General features: G+C 47.7%; 1 protein-coding gene across 1 annotated transcript in view; it reads right to left on the reverse strand.

Moving 5' to 3' along the window:
• KHDRBS3 (KH RNA binding domain containing, signal transduction associated 3) overlaps positions 1–14,974 on the reverse strand; it is a 156,918-nt gene that overhangs the window by 19,545 nt on the left and 122,399 nt on the right. The window contains 1 exon segment of the mRNA XM_021088871.1: positions 11,041–11,123. Within this exon segment, the coding sequence (XP_020944530.1) occupies positions 11,041–11,123 (83 nt within the window).

The raw sequence follows: 14,974 nt of genomic DNA on the forward strand, positions 1-14,974 counted from the left end.
ACACGTGGGATCCGAGCAGTGTCTGCAACCTACACCACAGCTCACGGCAATGCTGGATCGTTAACCCACTGAGCAAGGCCAGGGAGCGAACCCACAACCTCATGGTTCCTAGTCGGATTCGTTAACCACTGCGCCACGACGGGAACTCCTAAACATATCAATTTTAAAACTCTGACAACTGTAATACCTGGGCTCTCTGTTTCTCTTGACTCTGGGTTATATTTTCTTAGTGAATAACCGTTATTCATAATTGATGCTGAATGTTTATGCAAAAGAACAGAGAGAGTGAGATAAGTAAGATTTGCATTTTTACAGGACATCTCTCTTCTTCTGTCAGGCTACTGGCTGCTGTATTAGTTTTGTATGCCAGCTGTAACAAAATGACCACAAACCTAGCAACTTAAGCAACACTTTCTAAGGGGACAGTTCTACAGGACAGAAGTTTCGCATGGGTCTCACTGGATTAAAAATCGAGGAACTGGCAGGCTCCCATTCCTTTCTGGAGGCTCTGGGCGAGACCTTATCTGTCCTGGCTTCCGGAAGCCGCCCACATCCTCTGCCTCCCTCATGGCCCTCGTCCTCCACCTGCAAAAGCAGCAACACTGCATCTCTCAGCCACATCTTCCTCTGATACTTCTGGCTTCCTCCCTCCTTCACTCTTAAGGACCCTTGTATTGCAATGGGCCCATGCAAAAAGAACCTCAAGGCTCATATCTTAACCATCCCCTGCCAAGTCCCTTCTGCCAGGTAAGGGAATGCATCCGCAGGCTCTGGGCATTAGGATACGGGCATCTCTGAGAGCCGCTGTTCCGCCTACCAAAGCTGCCACAGGCCAAGACACCAGGCGGAGCCGATCTCGGTGTGTGCCCGCCACAGCCTCCTCCTGTCATTTCCTGTGCAGTCTGCAAGCGCCTGTAATCCCGCTGGGATTAGTTTAAAACAGGAAGAAGTTATTACAACAGAGTCTCAGACACCGAAACCATTCTGTTCCAAATTGTTCAAAAATATCTTATTCCGAAGAAAAATCTCAAGTTTTCTACGAGGAGAACTTGAAATTATATTACAGATGGAAGAAATGAAAACTTTCAGGGTTCCAGAACCCGTGACATGCTCCCATCAGAGGGCTTCTGCAGAGACCGCTGCTCCCACAGACATACCCTCAGGCAAACGCTTACCTTCCGCAAGTCTCACTTCATTGTCTCACAGCAGCTGAACACGACCTCCACACTCAAACCTGACCACCACCCGAATTAAGCTCCACAGGCCCACACTCTGTCTTTTTGCCTTTTTTTTTTTTTTTAAGGGTCGCACCCACAGCATATGAAGTTCCCAGGCTAGAGGCTGAATCGGAGCTGTAGCCGCTGGCCTACACCACAGCCACAGCCATGTAGGATCTGAGCCTCGTCTGTGACCTACACCACAGCTCACGGCAACATGGGATCCTGAACCCACTGCGTGAGGCCAAGACACTTAGCCCCAAGGGTTTTAGACAAAAAAAAAAAAAAAGAAAGAAAGAAAACGAATTGCAGACTGTTAATGGTAAGAGCTAATGCTGAGCATTCACAAAGTACCAGGTGCTCTCCATATACGAACCCGCGCAGCACTACACAACCTAAGAGGTGGTCGCTGCCCCCGCCACCCCCGGTCTACAGCCCAGTAGGCTGCAGCGCAGGCAGCCCAACTTCAGCAAGCGCAGAGCTGCGATGCAAATGCAGGCCTTCCAGCCCTTCACGCTCGCTAACCAAGTCCTGCCTCAGCCTTAATGGAGGTACACGTTTAGCTACGTGGCTTTGGCCAAGCTGACACGTGTCAGTCTTTCTGCTCCACGTCTAAAATGTCCTATCTCTTTTCCTGAACATTGCCCCAAATTGCTTATTCTTTTTCAAGAGGTCTTAGATATATTTACAGTCAAAAACTCCTTACAGACGAAGTTCAGACACTGAGTAAATGTTGGGTCAAAGGTTATAAACACTTTGAAGGCTCTTGATGAACACTCGTAAATTGCTTTCTGGGAGAACACATCTCCTCGCAATGTCAAATCTAAGGGAAAACACACAATCTACGTCATGTCTGGATTATTTCAGCTTCTCAAGTTGAGAGTCGAGCAGGTGAGGTTTGACCAGATTCTGAGACTCGCAAGTGCGATGACCGACCTTCTCCACGCCAAGTCATTCCTCACAAGCAACTTCACGCTTTGACCGCAAGTCTGTTTCTAAACACCTTAAGACGCTTGATTAAGACTCTTAATCAATGATAATCAATGATCTAACACTCTTAAACAATCAAATTACATGAGGCCTTCGGTAAACTTTTACCTGACAAAGGGGGAATCAGAATGGCACCTACGATTTTATTCAGATGAGCGGTTGAGATTTTATTGACTGGCGTCTTCCTCAGAAAAAACCATAGGACAAGCTTCTAGCTGGGATAACGAATCCGACAGAACAAGCTCCAGAGGCAGGCAGAGGGCTCAGGCCGCCGGGCGCAGTGCCTGCCCCGCACTTACTCTTCCATAACCTGAGGGAAGTTCCAGAAACTCTGTGCCTCGGGTTCCTCTCCTATCACCCCAGGTTCATCGTAACCTGCTGCTAAGGCTGCAAAATGCTTAGGGCGGCAGGTGGCGCCCACCCAGTACACGCATCTCAGCCAGTTACTGAACTCCCACCCTGTACATCTGCCGTCGCATTTAATCACAAGCTCCCGAGTCAGATGTTTTTACCATCACGGAACAGCAGAGAAATGACGACGGCCAAGGGACGACCGAGCTGGGACTCAAAGCCAGGTTTGGGTGGTTTCGCAGCTAAATCATATGACTACTTTTTAAGAGTCAAGAATTAGAAAAGTTGTATCATTTCCTTTCACTAGGAAGAGGGCAGAATTTGTGATGAAACCTATTCTAAAATTAATCACAACACGTTTTAAGAAGGTATGAAGCACAGGGAAAGACACCTGGAGGACAGACCTACAGCTGGTGGTGTGATCACCAACAAGCCCCTTTTCGGAAACGCTGTCACGCGGTCTACACTTGGTGCCAGCCCTCCCCCCGGGATGCCCACTCCCGGCAGCACCGCCACCGCCGTGAGCGGCTGGGCTTAGACCGGGCCATCTTCCCGATGCTCTCAGGCAGACGTCTCCCCAGGGGACTCTGCTTTCACATCCAGCCTGAGTCCACGGTCCTCAGTGACAAGTCTCAGGTCTTCCCAAGAACATCAAGGATGAACTGACGCTGGCAACTGACTTCTCGCCATAAGCGCGCCTCTGCTCGGCGGCTCTTTCCCGCCACGTGTGGACATCAGGCATGAAGACTCCGTGTGGCCAACACAGGGATTCTGGTATCCTCTATATTTATAGGGACTGATCTTTCCTTTCTTAGTTGTTTTGAGGTTAAGCAAAAGAATACGGGCTTGATCTTAAAGCAAAGTGGCAGGGAGGCCCAAGTGCCACTTATTAGCTCTTGACACAGGTCAAGCTCTAATTCTCTGAGTGTTAGTTTCCCAACTTTTAAAACTAAGAACTGACAATCTTACATTCATGCTTGGGAATTAAATAAGAGGCATGAAAGCATTTGATACAGTAATAAACACTATGCAACAGACATCTCATCCCTTCAAAAATGAATCCTGAAAAAACATGCTGATGACAGCACGTGCCCGCCTTCGGCCCTTGATGGGCACTTTCGGGACCTCCGCCACCACGTCCACCACCCATCCTGTCAGCGACTTAGGATTACTCTCCATATCGATTTTTTTTTTTTTTAAATTATTATTTTCCCACTGTACAGCAAGGGGGTCAGGTCATCCTTAGATGTATACATTGCAGTTACAGTTTTTTCCCCCACCCTTTCTTCTGTTGTGACATGAGTATCTAGACTCCATATCGATTTTAACGTAAGTAAATGTCCTATCATTGATACATAGCACTACTATTCATAAACTCATGTGTGTGATATGGTAATCACACTTTTCCAACAACTTTATTATTTTTTTAATATTTACACTCTGTTCCTTTGTCTTTTAGGGCCACAGTGGCATATGGAGGTCCCCAGGCAAGGGGTCCCATTGGAGCTACAGCTGCCAGCCTACACCACAGCCACAGCAACACAGGATCCGAGCCAGGTCTGCGACCTACACCACAGCTCATTGCAATGCCAGATCCTTAACCCACCAAGCAAGGCCAGGGATCGAACCCATGTCCTCATGGATGCCGGTCAGGCTCGTTAACCGCTAAGCTACAGTGGGAATTCCTCCAATAGCTTTAAAAATTAATCATTAACACTGCAAGGAAGTCGGCCACTTACCATCTGAAACCATGAGAAACATCAAGGATGTGCGTCCTACTCTTCGGAGCCGCGACGGTAGAGAGAAAATGAGAGCAATCGAGTCACTCAGTGTGTAACCCAGGCCACCGAGCCCCTCTCTGTGTCTTAGTTTCTCAAGAAAAAAAAAAATGGGGGGATAACATCCACCTTTTACAGTTAAAATTAAGCTCAGAGGCGACACACACACACACACACACACACACAAACTGCGATTGTACTTCCTAGTAGCAACCTCACATACATTAACATTTGGTCCCAGGGCTGTTCCCTGCTGTCTCCCTTTTAGGTTGTAGCTTTGCTTTTTCACCATAGTCGTCCCTCCTTTATTTTCTTAGCGTCGAGTCCTTGACTGAGAACTTAGGTATTTACAGGTTTACAGCATAAGCTGGGTTGGTGTCTCTGTTTTCTGGTCAGTGTGTACATCACACTGATTTAGACGCATCTGTCGACAGCCACACTGCTCACTTCATGCAGAGAGATCCCTTCAGTACTTGCACAGCAAGGAGCCAAAAACCCAGGGCCGGTAAAGGCATGTGTGACACAAACTGTGCAAGACATGGTTAATCCAGGCCAAACCACTACTGTCCAAAACAGCCAATCCAGATACAACGCAGCAATACCTTCCAAAAACAGTTTTCCTGATGTTTAGCTGGCTGTTACATCCTAAACTGAACAAACACCCTTTCCGAAGTGAAATTCCAAGCTACCTTCAGACTTCTTCCATGGGCAGCTCTTGAGAAGACATTATGGCGCATGATGCAAAAGCTGCCCACAGACCCGCTCAGCAAACTAGAGAGCAGGGCAAAGCTCTTTTCCGTCTCCTTGCTCTCCTGGGAACTGGCCTCTGAAAACACGCTGAGAGGCCCATCGTTTTCGACACCTTCCCTTGCTCTGCCTATTTGGATCAAGGGGCTCAGGTATTATTTTGTCACAAAAATAAATCAATGATCTTATACGTTAAACATTTTCTTACTTGGATAATGGTTTTTCGAGGAAGACAAAAACCTAGGCTGGAGTACTCTTCAGCGGTGTATTCCTGGGGAAGGTGCAAACCTTTACAACCTTCAACTTCTGTACGAGGAAAAACTTAGCACGTGGGGCTGTGGTGGAAATCGGGGATAAAGCATAAAAGGGAGAGAGAGAACAGAGCGCTAGACCTCATGGAGTCGCCCAAACCAGCAGCTGCTGTTTCTAATTCCTCCTTTCAGTAATTCTAAGTGTTTTCAGGAAGATCAGAGTTTGGAGGAGATGAAATATGTACTTGAAAGAACAGTCAAACCACAAAGTGCTATGGGAAATTAGGATGTCAATATTAAACCCACCAGAAAATCATGTTTTTACTACACAGCCATCCACTAATGCTCAGGGATTATTAGCACTTTGGGGAAACCCTTTTTGTTCTACAGCCTTGATGACTGATCATTAGAGGAAACAAACACTTCTACGGAGAACTGATAATTATTCAGAAACAGACTAAAAAAATTGTGACGTTTGAGTCAAATTTCTGTGTAAGGTGTACACAAGGTGCAGACATAGCGGAATGACTGCCACAGTCAGGACACAGCAGACCCCCTCACAGTGAGCAGGTGCAGACATAGCGGAATGACTGCCACAGTCAGGACACAGCAGACCCCCTCACAGTGATAGAAGGTGCAGACACAGCGGAATGACTGCTTTTGTGCCAGTGTAGATTAGGATAATTCCAACATGGTAAAGAATAATTCACATTTTCTCCACTGCAACGGCGGAGACAGCTTGTTACTTGCTAAGCGTGTGAGGCCAGGTAAACGATGCTTTGTTTTACACTATAGTTACTAGCATTATGGAGCTCATCACACAAGTCGATGGGGAAATGGAGCCGAACTACACGGAATTTTCCATCACTCCGCAGGGACTCTCGTTTGCACTCTAATTTTCATACAAGGTATTTGAGATGTGGAAGAAAAAATTCCTAATCTGTGAAACCTCTGGGGAGAAACTTTTTTTCTGCAATAAAAAAGTGTCATAGGAGTTCCCGTCGTGGCGCAGTGGTTAACGAACTGACTAGGAACCATGAGGTTGCGGGTTTGATCCCTGCCCTTGCTCAGTGGGTTAACGATCCGGCGTTGCCGTGAGCTGCGGTGTAGGTTGCAGATGTGGCTCGGAACCTGCGTTGCTGTGGCTCTGGCGTAGGCCGGTGGCTACAGCTCCGATTCGACCCCTAGCTTGGGACCCTCCATATGCTGCGGGAGCAGCCCAAGAAATGGCAAAAAGACCAAAAAAAAAAAAAAAAAAAAAGTGTCATAAATGATGACAGCATATGAAGTTGAGAAGCCCGTACGGACAGGAAGCCCTTCACACACACAGGAAACCGGGCGGCCGGGCGCCCGCTTCTGCGTGGGCAGTGCCCACTCGCCTGGCTAAGGCCAGTCAACGGTTGCTCCCCGCCCAGAGCAGCCCCTCCACACGGGCCCCTCCCTCCCTGTGAATCGCCGACTCCCAGGCACCTCCCAGTTCACAAGCGCCGGCTGCTCCCGTGTCAGTGCTCGATCAGTCCTGCGGGAGGACGCGGGCACCGAACCCCCTCCACACGGCTCACTGGGCCCGTGCACTTTCCTAAAAGACCCCTTACAGGAGGAACCAAGGTACAGCTTTACCCACCGAGGCTTAGAGAGGTGGAACAACTTGCCCACAGTCACATGACCAGCAAAGGTGAAAGTGGGGTCTGAACCCAGGTCTGTCAGAGTCTCACCCTCTGGCCTGGGTCTGCGGGCGTTTCTGGTGACACAGGTGTTATCAGGAGGAGATGGTTTCTGAGCCTGAAAGTGTAATCATTTGTGTGTAACAGGTGTGCTAGAGTTTCAACACAGAACAAAACTTTAGGACAGAAATTTTAAAAGGATCAACGTGCGGGGGTGACACGCTCTACTTCTCTTCTGCACCTGGCGAGCTGACGTGCGCCCCGAGGTGTGGTGCCCGATGCCAAGCCACCCCTGGTCTCTCGGCTGCGCTGCCCAGGGGAAATTGGTAATGTAGAGTTTTCTATCCGCTATGATTAAAAAAAAAAAAAAAAAAAAGTGAAAAAGAAACAGGTGACACTGATGCTAGCCATGCATTTATTTTGCAGTTTTGATTCCAGGCCCTTTGGGAGCAGGTGTGTGACCTCCAGTCCCAGCACGTCCCACTCTGGACCAGACACATTCCAGTGTGCAACAGGGACATGCGCTGGGGGCTGCCCTGTGGACAGTGCGGTTCTAACTTCTGCCCAGTGCTCTTGCTACTACGTCTCAACGTGTCAGAGACCCTTTTCAGGACAGCTTTGTAATCTAAAAGGAGACCAAGTAAAGAATTCTGCAGTAACACTGAACTAGTTAACCACAGCACAGACTGTTCTTTCAAATCGTGAATTGAGAGAATTATTAAAGTTTGAGATTAATTTTATACAACCTGGAATGTCAAAATCAGGGGAGTTTTAGAACATTGAGTGTTGCATGGTACTACCTGTTAGTGAGTACTAGGGCTGTAGGCTCCCTGAAGGCAGTGGCTGCGAATGTTCTTTGCTGAGAAAATCTCACATAAAATTGGGAAAATGAAGTTCTTCATTTCATTAGTCTTAGCCTGCATCGTTAACATGCCGGATACATGAAACTCTCAGGTTTGATGGAAACAGTCCACGTCTGAGAAGGCGACACTTCCAATTCAGAGAGAGGCATGATTCAAAAGCATCAAAAAGCACTAGATTTGTGAATACTGTGTATACATTAATAAGAATTAGTTCCAGCAACTGAAATCAAAACCATGACAAAAGCAGCGATGAAAGGCAATGAGGCAGAGTACAAAGGAGAACGCTCGGGGCCAACGTGGATGGGTACACCGCTCAGCCCCGCGAGCCTGGGCCAGCGATTTGACCCCCGTGAACCTGCATGCAGGACAATGGCACCTGCAGACCTGAATTCTGCAGCACCTCGGGGCATGCTGGGGGGAGGGAGAGCCAACGCGAAGCCCAGGGCACAGCGGGCCGAGCAGACAGCCGACATTCAATACCCGAAGACGATAACGAGGGTGACTCCCCATCATTACCCACGCCTGCATCCTGGGGATGATTTGAAAACCTGCTCTCCTAACTTGTTCAGACCAGACTTCTAATTCTGAGCAGTGTGACTGAGACCAATGATAAAATATGTTCGGGCTATGGGCTGAACTGTCTGCCCCCCAGAATCACAGGCTGAAGCTCTAACGCCAGTACCTCCTAACGCGTAGATGGAGACAGGACCCTTAGAGAGATGATGAAGGCAAAGGAGGCCTTGGGCCCTGGTCCAATGTGACTGGTGTCCCTGTGGGACAGGAAACCTGGATGCTGAGAGAGAGCCGGGAGACCACTGAGGACACAGGCCAGGGGCCAGGGGGACTCAAGGGGAGGGGCCCCAGGAAAACCCTGATCTGCCAACACCTTCTTCATGGACTTCCAGCCACTACAACCCTGAGAAAATACATTTCTGTGGCTCAAGCGACAGTTGAGTACTTTGTCATGGTAGCTCGAGTGAGGCCACTGGGCGCCTGAAACATAACCTCACGCTGCTCCACCGGACGGCTGCCTCGCTGCGATTCACAGCAGAGCCTGAGCTCACTGAAGGCCGAGGGGCTGCCCTGCTGCTCTCAGTGAGATGCCCCCAGGGCTTGCAATCTGTGCTGTGCCGGCCTCCTAACTGGTCTCTGCCCCGGCCAGTCCTCCACTAATCCCGCCTCCACAGGGCCACGTGGTGAGCCTCTCTTGATTGCATGCATGCCCCCCCCACCCCATGGCTCCGCTGCTGCCCCAGGGCGCCCACCGCCCTCCCCGCGGCCTGTGCAGTGCCCTCCGGCCCAGACAGGGCTCTTCCACTCCCAGCCTGGCCCCATGTGCACTCCTGCTCTGCTGGTACCCTGGTGACTCCTACCTACTCTTCATTTTCCAGTGAAATGTCCCCAACACCTCAACCAGACTTGAGCACTCTGGCTTTTACGGAAATACTGCGTTTTCCCTCAGACTCTCACAGTGATCGCCATATCACACCATTTAATTTTCTTTTCTTTTTCTAGGGTCACACCTGCAGCATATGGAAGTTCCCAGCCTAGAGGTCAAATAAGAGCTGCAACTGCTGGCCTACACCACAGCCACAGCAACGTGAGGAGCTGCATTTGCTCCCTACACCACAGCTCACGGCAACTCCAGTTGCAAGATCCTTAACCCACGGAGCGAGGCCAGGGATTGAACCCATGTCCTCATGTATATTAGCCAGGTTCTTCACCCGCTAAGCCACAATGGGAACTCCTCCATTGCTTTAAGTGTGCATATTTATTTTGTTCCGAGGTGGGGTCCCTGTCTCCACAACCTCTCTAATCTAAGCGCGGAGCCCAGGCCCTGCCTTTCATACACCCAGTGGGCGTTTAATACATGTCGGCTAAATAAATGAGCAAGGGGACGGACGGATGCTTGTGATCAATCATACTAAGTCATCCCAGCTCCAAGGGGAGACTCTCCAAGCTTTGCAATCTGGCTCATGTTCTGGATCAGTCATTTACTTCTCTGAGCCTCAGTTTTACCATCTGTAAAACCAGTACAACTCCTGCTACTGCCGTACAGACTAAATGAAACGCGTGAGGAGAGGATTACCCGCCGTGTGTGATTCTTGGCCACTCCCTTCATCTTATGCTCTGGGCTCCTCCTCTGCATCTGCGTAATGAGAAGAGCCCACATGCTGCGTGCACTTGCTGGGACACATAAAGGCTGGTCTAGGGTGTCAGTCACCCCCGGACACGCCCAAACCCTCAAGGACACAAACCCGATGCACAAAGCTTCCCCTAAAACGGCCCAGCTGGGAGTCAAAGTCTGAAGGCTACTTAACCGTTACAAATTATGGAAGAAAAACACGCGGCATGAACAAAAAGAAAAAACACTTTATCTCTGTCAGCTCTGGACCAGAGTGCCTGTCTGTTCAGAGCTTGTGTGGCACCGCATGAGTTCAGAGGTGAATTTATGCTGCATCAAAATAACCATGTGCTGGCTTATGCTTTTATTTATGCTTCATAAAGCTAGGATTTGGGCTTGTGTGTGTGTCTGTCGCTGTCTTCCATTTAGAACTGTAAACATAAAGAGGTTTCTAGGCATTTAGTAAAACATTCTGAACAGAATAAACATGAATTTCATATATTAATGAACATCAAGGTATATTATCAGAAGGGTACAATGCTCTGCTTTGCCTCTAATAACACTCCTTTCTGAGTAAATACTTCTTTAGAAAGTGAATCAGAACCAACTCGTCATTCACGAATAGGAACCTGAGGTTGTTATCAACAGGAGCACTGCTGCTAAGAAACGGAAATGACCCGTGAACCCGAAGCAACACGTGAACACCCACCCCGGGCGCCGCCCGTGTCGGCCGTTCACACGTTTCAGCTGTGACTCGGGACCTCGGGACTTGAAGAGCCACAGACAAGGTAGACAACGCTCTTCCTCGGAGTACAGAGAGTGCTTACGTTAAATCTTCAGAGTAAAGACAAGGTCCAGTTTGTACCCCCCAGACTCATGGCTTTAGCACTGCAGTGACTGGGAGGAGCGATACACACTGGCTGGGAGAGAGTGGCTGCTGTCCAGTGAAAACAGACGGAAGCAAAGCGGCCCGTCACCATCCTCCTGCATGGCGCACACAGGGGGGAGGGCCCAGGTGTCTGCTGCGGGGTCTGGACGTGAAGACGGATCTTACCTTTGGGCTGGGGCGCTATAGCTGTTATCATAGGAATCATAACTCTGTTCATCATAAGCAGTGCCATATCCATCATCATAGTCCTAAAACATAACAGGAGAAGTACATCAAAGTTCAGAGACGTTTCTGCAAAGAAAGATGCATTCTGCTTTCAAGTGCATCTTTATTAATTCAGCTATCATTTAACTACATATCTAATTATAACGTAAGGAAAAACATAAAAGTGACATCAGTGAAAATGACAGAGTAAGAACCTCCAAAAATCTTCTCTGAAAAAGAAAAGAGAAACTGGTAAAAATGGCCAGAATCAACATTTTTAGAACTCTGGAAATTAACCAAGGCTTGCAGAGATCTGAGGAACAATTGTTTTTTAAAAACTGGCTGAATGCTGGAAAGATCAGTGAGCGCTGTGATGTTTTAACTTTTCCTTTTCCTACCCGTCGCCCCAGCTCTGCGGGAGCCACAACCAATCCAGGTGGAAACCAGCCGCTGGAGGTCACTGGAAGGGGTGGGGCAGGCGGAGGGCTTTCCAAACCCCATTCCCAAAGGACTGTCTTTATTTAACCTGACTTGGAGCTCAGCCAGTACATAGAGACTTTTCCCTGAGGGTAGCTGAAGAAAATAATTAGCGGCAATTGTCTACCATTTTATCTGCTTGAGGTGATAGAGAAAAACTAGAGCAAATAACAGGCTCACGAAACAGCTTACGAGGGGAAGTGGGGTGATGAGACCTCTGTGTGAGCTCCGCAAAGCTCTTGACACATTTCTGTGTCCTGCAGTTGCCCAGAAAAGACCCGCGAAGGCCCTGAGCTCTCTCCTCTGGCTGACCTTGAGGTTTAGCACGAGAAGGAAAGTCAAGGCTAAGCCAGAGTTGGTTGTAAATTGAGGGTCTGAGGATTGAAGACACGCTTTGACATGGCCCTGCAGGCTCTTGGCAAAGACTAGGGACTTAGTTTCCAAGCACGCCATCAAATCTCTGTCCAGTCATTAGCTGGTCACTAAGGTGATGGAGAGAAGACACTTCGGTGGCAACACATGACAAATATCAACTTTACAATATTAATTTGGAAAAGCGACAAAACCAAAAAGAAAAAAAAAAATCCTAGGGAGGGAGGAGAATTTGATTTCCACATGGACACATTATATTAAATGTCCAGTAACAACAAAAATTACGCACCATGAAAAGAAACACAAAAGTATAGTCCATACACAAGAAAAAAAGTAGTCAATAGAAACTGTCCCTGAGGAAGCTGAGACACTGTAGTTACCAAGGACTAAATCAGTTATTTGAAATATACTCAAGGAACAACAGCCTGTATCCAAAAAAACTAAAGAAGGGTAGGAAAACAGTGTCTCGCCAAAATAGAATATTAATGTAGATTTAATAAATCCAGAAAAGAATCCAAAGAAATTCTTGAGGTGCAAAGTATAACAATTCAAACGAAAAATTCACTAGCAAGGTTCAACAGCAGAAACACGGGTATAAGTCCTTGTGACCTCAGCCATTAATTCCCTCAGCTGTGCTAACAAAAGCACAAGTGGCCAAAAGGTAGAGACAAAACGGACTCCATCAAAATTAAAAGTTCCTGTGTCACTAACAAGAAAGTGAAAAGACGACCCACAGGACGGGAGACGCTACTTGCAAATGACACATCTGATGATGGTCTAGGGTCCAGAGGAGTTTATAAAGACCTCTTAGAGCTCAACAATAGAAAGATAACCCACCAAGAGCTAAAGCCATCCTTTTAGCTCTATGGGGACATTCTGCGGACAATCTGCAGATGTGACAACAAGTACACTTCGGCTATTTTAAAGCACTTTGGCATTGCAAAAGGTCCAGAAAAAGGATCATTCCATAAGATCACATTAAACACCCTACTCAGTGACATTTATATCTATGAAGAGTGTGGGTGCCACCCTACGACTGATGTCTAAATTTGGCGGGGAGGGCGAGTTACACAGTGACTTTGGACTTACTGTAGTTACTGACTTCATCTTTAAAAGGCCAGGAAAGAATCTAAGTATTTTGGAACGTCAGTACTACCAATGGCCATCAATGTAATCACCAGCGCCAGACCTCCTCAAGTGGAGAAATGCGGTCAAGGGGTGAGAGAGAAAAGACTGGAGTCAGATGGGCTTCTGCACGATACTGTCATGACTTCAGGCAAATTCAGCCACCCCTCAGAGTCTGCTGCTTTACCTGCAAAACGTGAGTCCTTAGTAAGCACCCTGAAGGGATGAGAAAGTACATGGACATACGTGTGTGCTCCAGCAAAAAGACCTGGCATGTGATGAGAACTGTGTAAAGAACGGCTCATGTCATTAACCATCCCGGCAAAGCATTTCCCTGGAAGACCTCTCGCCTGGATTTCTCAACAGCGAGGCTCACATACAGGGTGGAACCAGTGACTGATTTTAAAGCGATGACCTTAGTTACCCTCTTTTAAGAAGCCTCTACTAAATATTACACCTCAATTTATTTGATTTATAAAAGCCAAAATACCTAACTAGGAAGTTACACTGTCCTGCGTCCAATTTCGTAAAACAAACATTAATCCTAAAGCATGCTGCAGTCTTTGTAGAAATCAGTACATGATCACCTTAAATTTTTAAAATGTTTTTTCATAAAGGAGGAACTGAATATTTGCAGAAGAGTTATGTGTTCAGAACTTTGGACACAAGATAGAATATGAAGAGAATACTCATTAAACAGGGAGAAAAGAATCAAAGTCAGGAATATAGTAGAACACGGCGGGCAAGCCAAGGTGTCGCCTGCAGCAGCTCAAGGTGGGTTGCTAACACCGCTGTCATCTTCCAAAGACCCATGCCCATGCAAGGAGGGGAAAGCTATCAGGCAAGATTGATTCAAACAAAACACTTTTTTGGAGATGATTTTAGTTGTAAGATAATCAGCAAAATGCAGATACTAGCCACAATTCCGGTGAATTAATAGAAGCAGCTAGCATTCTTAACACAAGGAGTAACCTTGTTAGAAACAAAACAAGCCAACTTTTACTGGGCACCTGCCCTGTGCCTGGTACTCCTGCTGGACGTCACGGAGGGCAAAGGAGTGTCCCAGGCTACTGAGGACACTGGCATCAGGGAGTGGTGACAGACGACTAGGGAGAGAACTACAACGCAGCTTGTCACTTGCTGGGCCAGAGGTGAGATTGAAGCAGCAGAGAACAGCCAACTGGGAAAGGGGAAGAACCTTTTCCAGAAGTGTCGATGCTGGAACTGGGTCTCAAAAGTGGAGAAAAGCACAAGCAGCTGGGAAAATTAATTTAAAATGAGGTAGAATATGGGAATTCCCATCGTGACTCACCAGAAATGAACCTGACTAGTATCCATGAGGATGTGGGTTCAATCCCTGGCCTTGCTCAGTGGGTTAAGGATCAGGCATTGCTGTGAGCTGTGGTGTAGGTCACAGATATGGCTCAGATCCCAAGATGCTATGGCTGTGGTACAGGCCGGAGCTATGGCTCCGACTCACCCCTAGCTTGGGAACCGCCACATGCTGCGAATGCAGCCCTAAAAATTGGGGGAAAAAAAAGAGGCAGACTGAATAGCAGGAGCAAAACAAAAAAGGTCTAGACCCAAGAGGGCTGCTCATCAGAGTTCAGGTGGGCAGGCCTCGGGGTGCAAAGGAAAGACGGGGAGCAAGGAGGTCGAGGAACCCACCCCCAGACCATGAGGGGCTGCGCTGTGGAGTGTGGATGTACATTCCTAGTGACACAATCCACTCTGTGTTTCAGGAAGCCAGTCTGGGGAGGGGGGTGGACTTGCAACTAGGTCACGCCCCGAGCCTGCAGTTTGGCAAAACATGGAGCTCATGGTTGCTTTAATAATTTGTTAGTAGTTTAAAGACAATCAGGCTTCACTGAGTACAGAATTCTCTATTTTTATTTAAAGAAATCAAGATTCTTTAAATTCT

This window comes from Sus scrofa, chromosome 4 (assembly GCF_000003025.6).
Source record: "Sus scrofa isolate TJ Tabasco breed Duroc chromosome 4, Sscrofa11.1, whole genome shotgun sequence".
Taxonomy (NCBI): Eukaryota; Metazoa; Chordata; class Mammalia; order Artiodactyla; family Suidae; genus Sus; species Sus scrofa.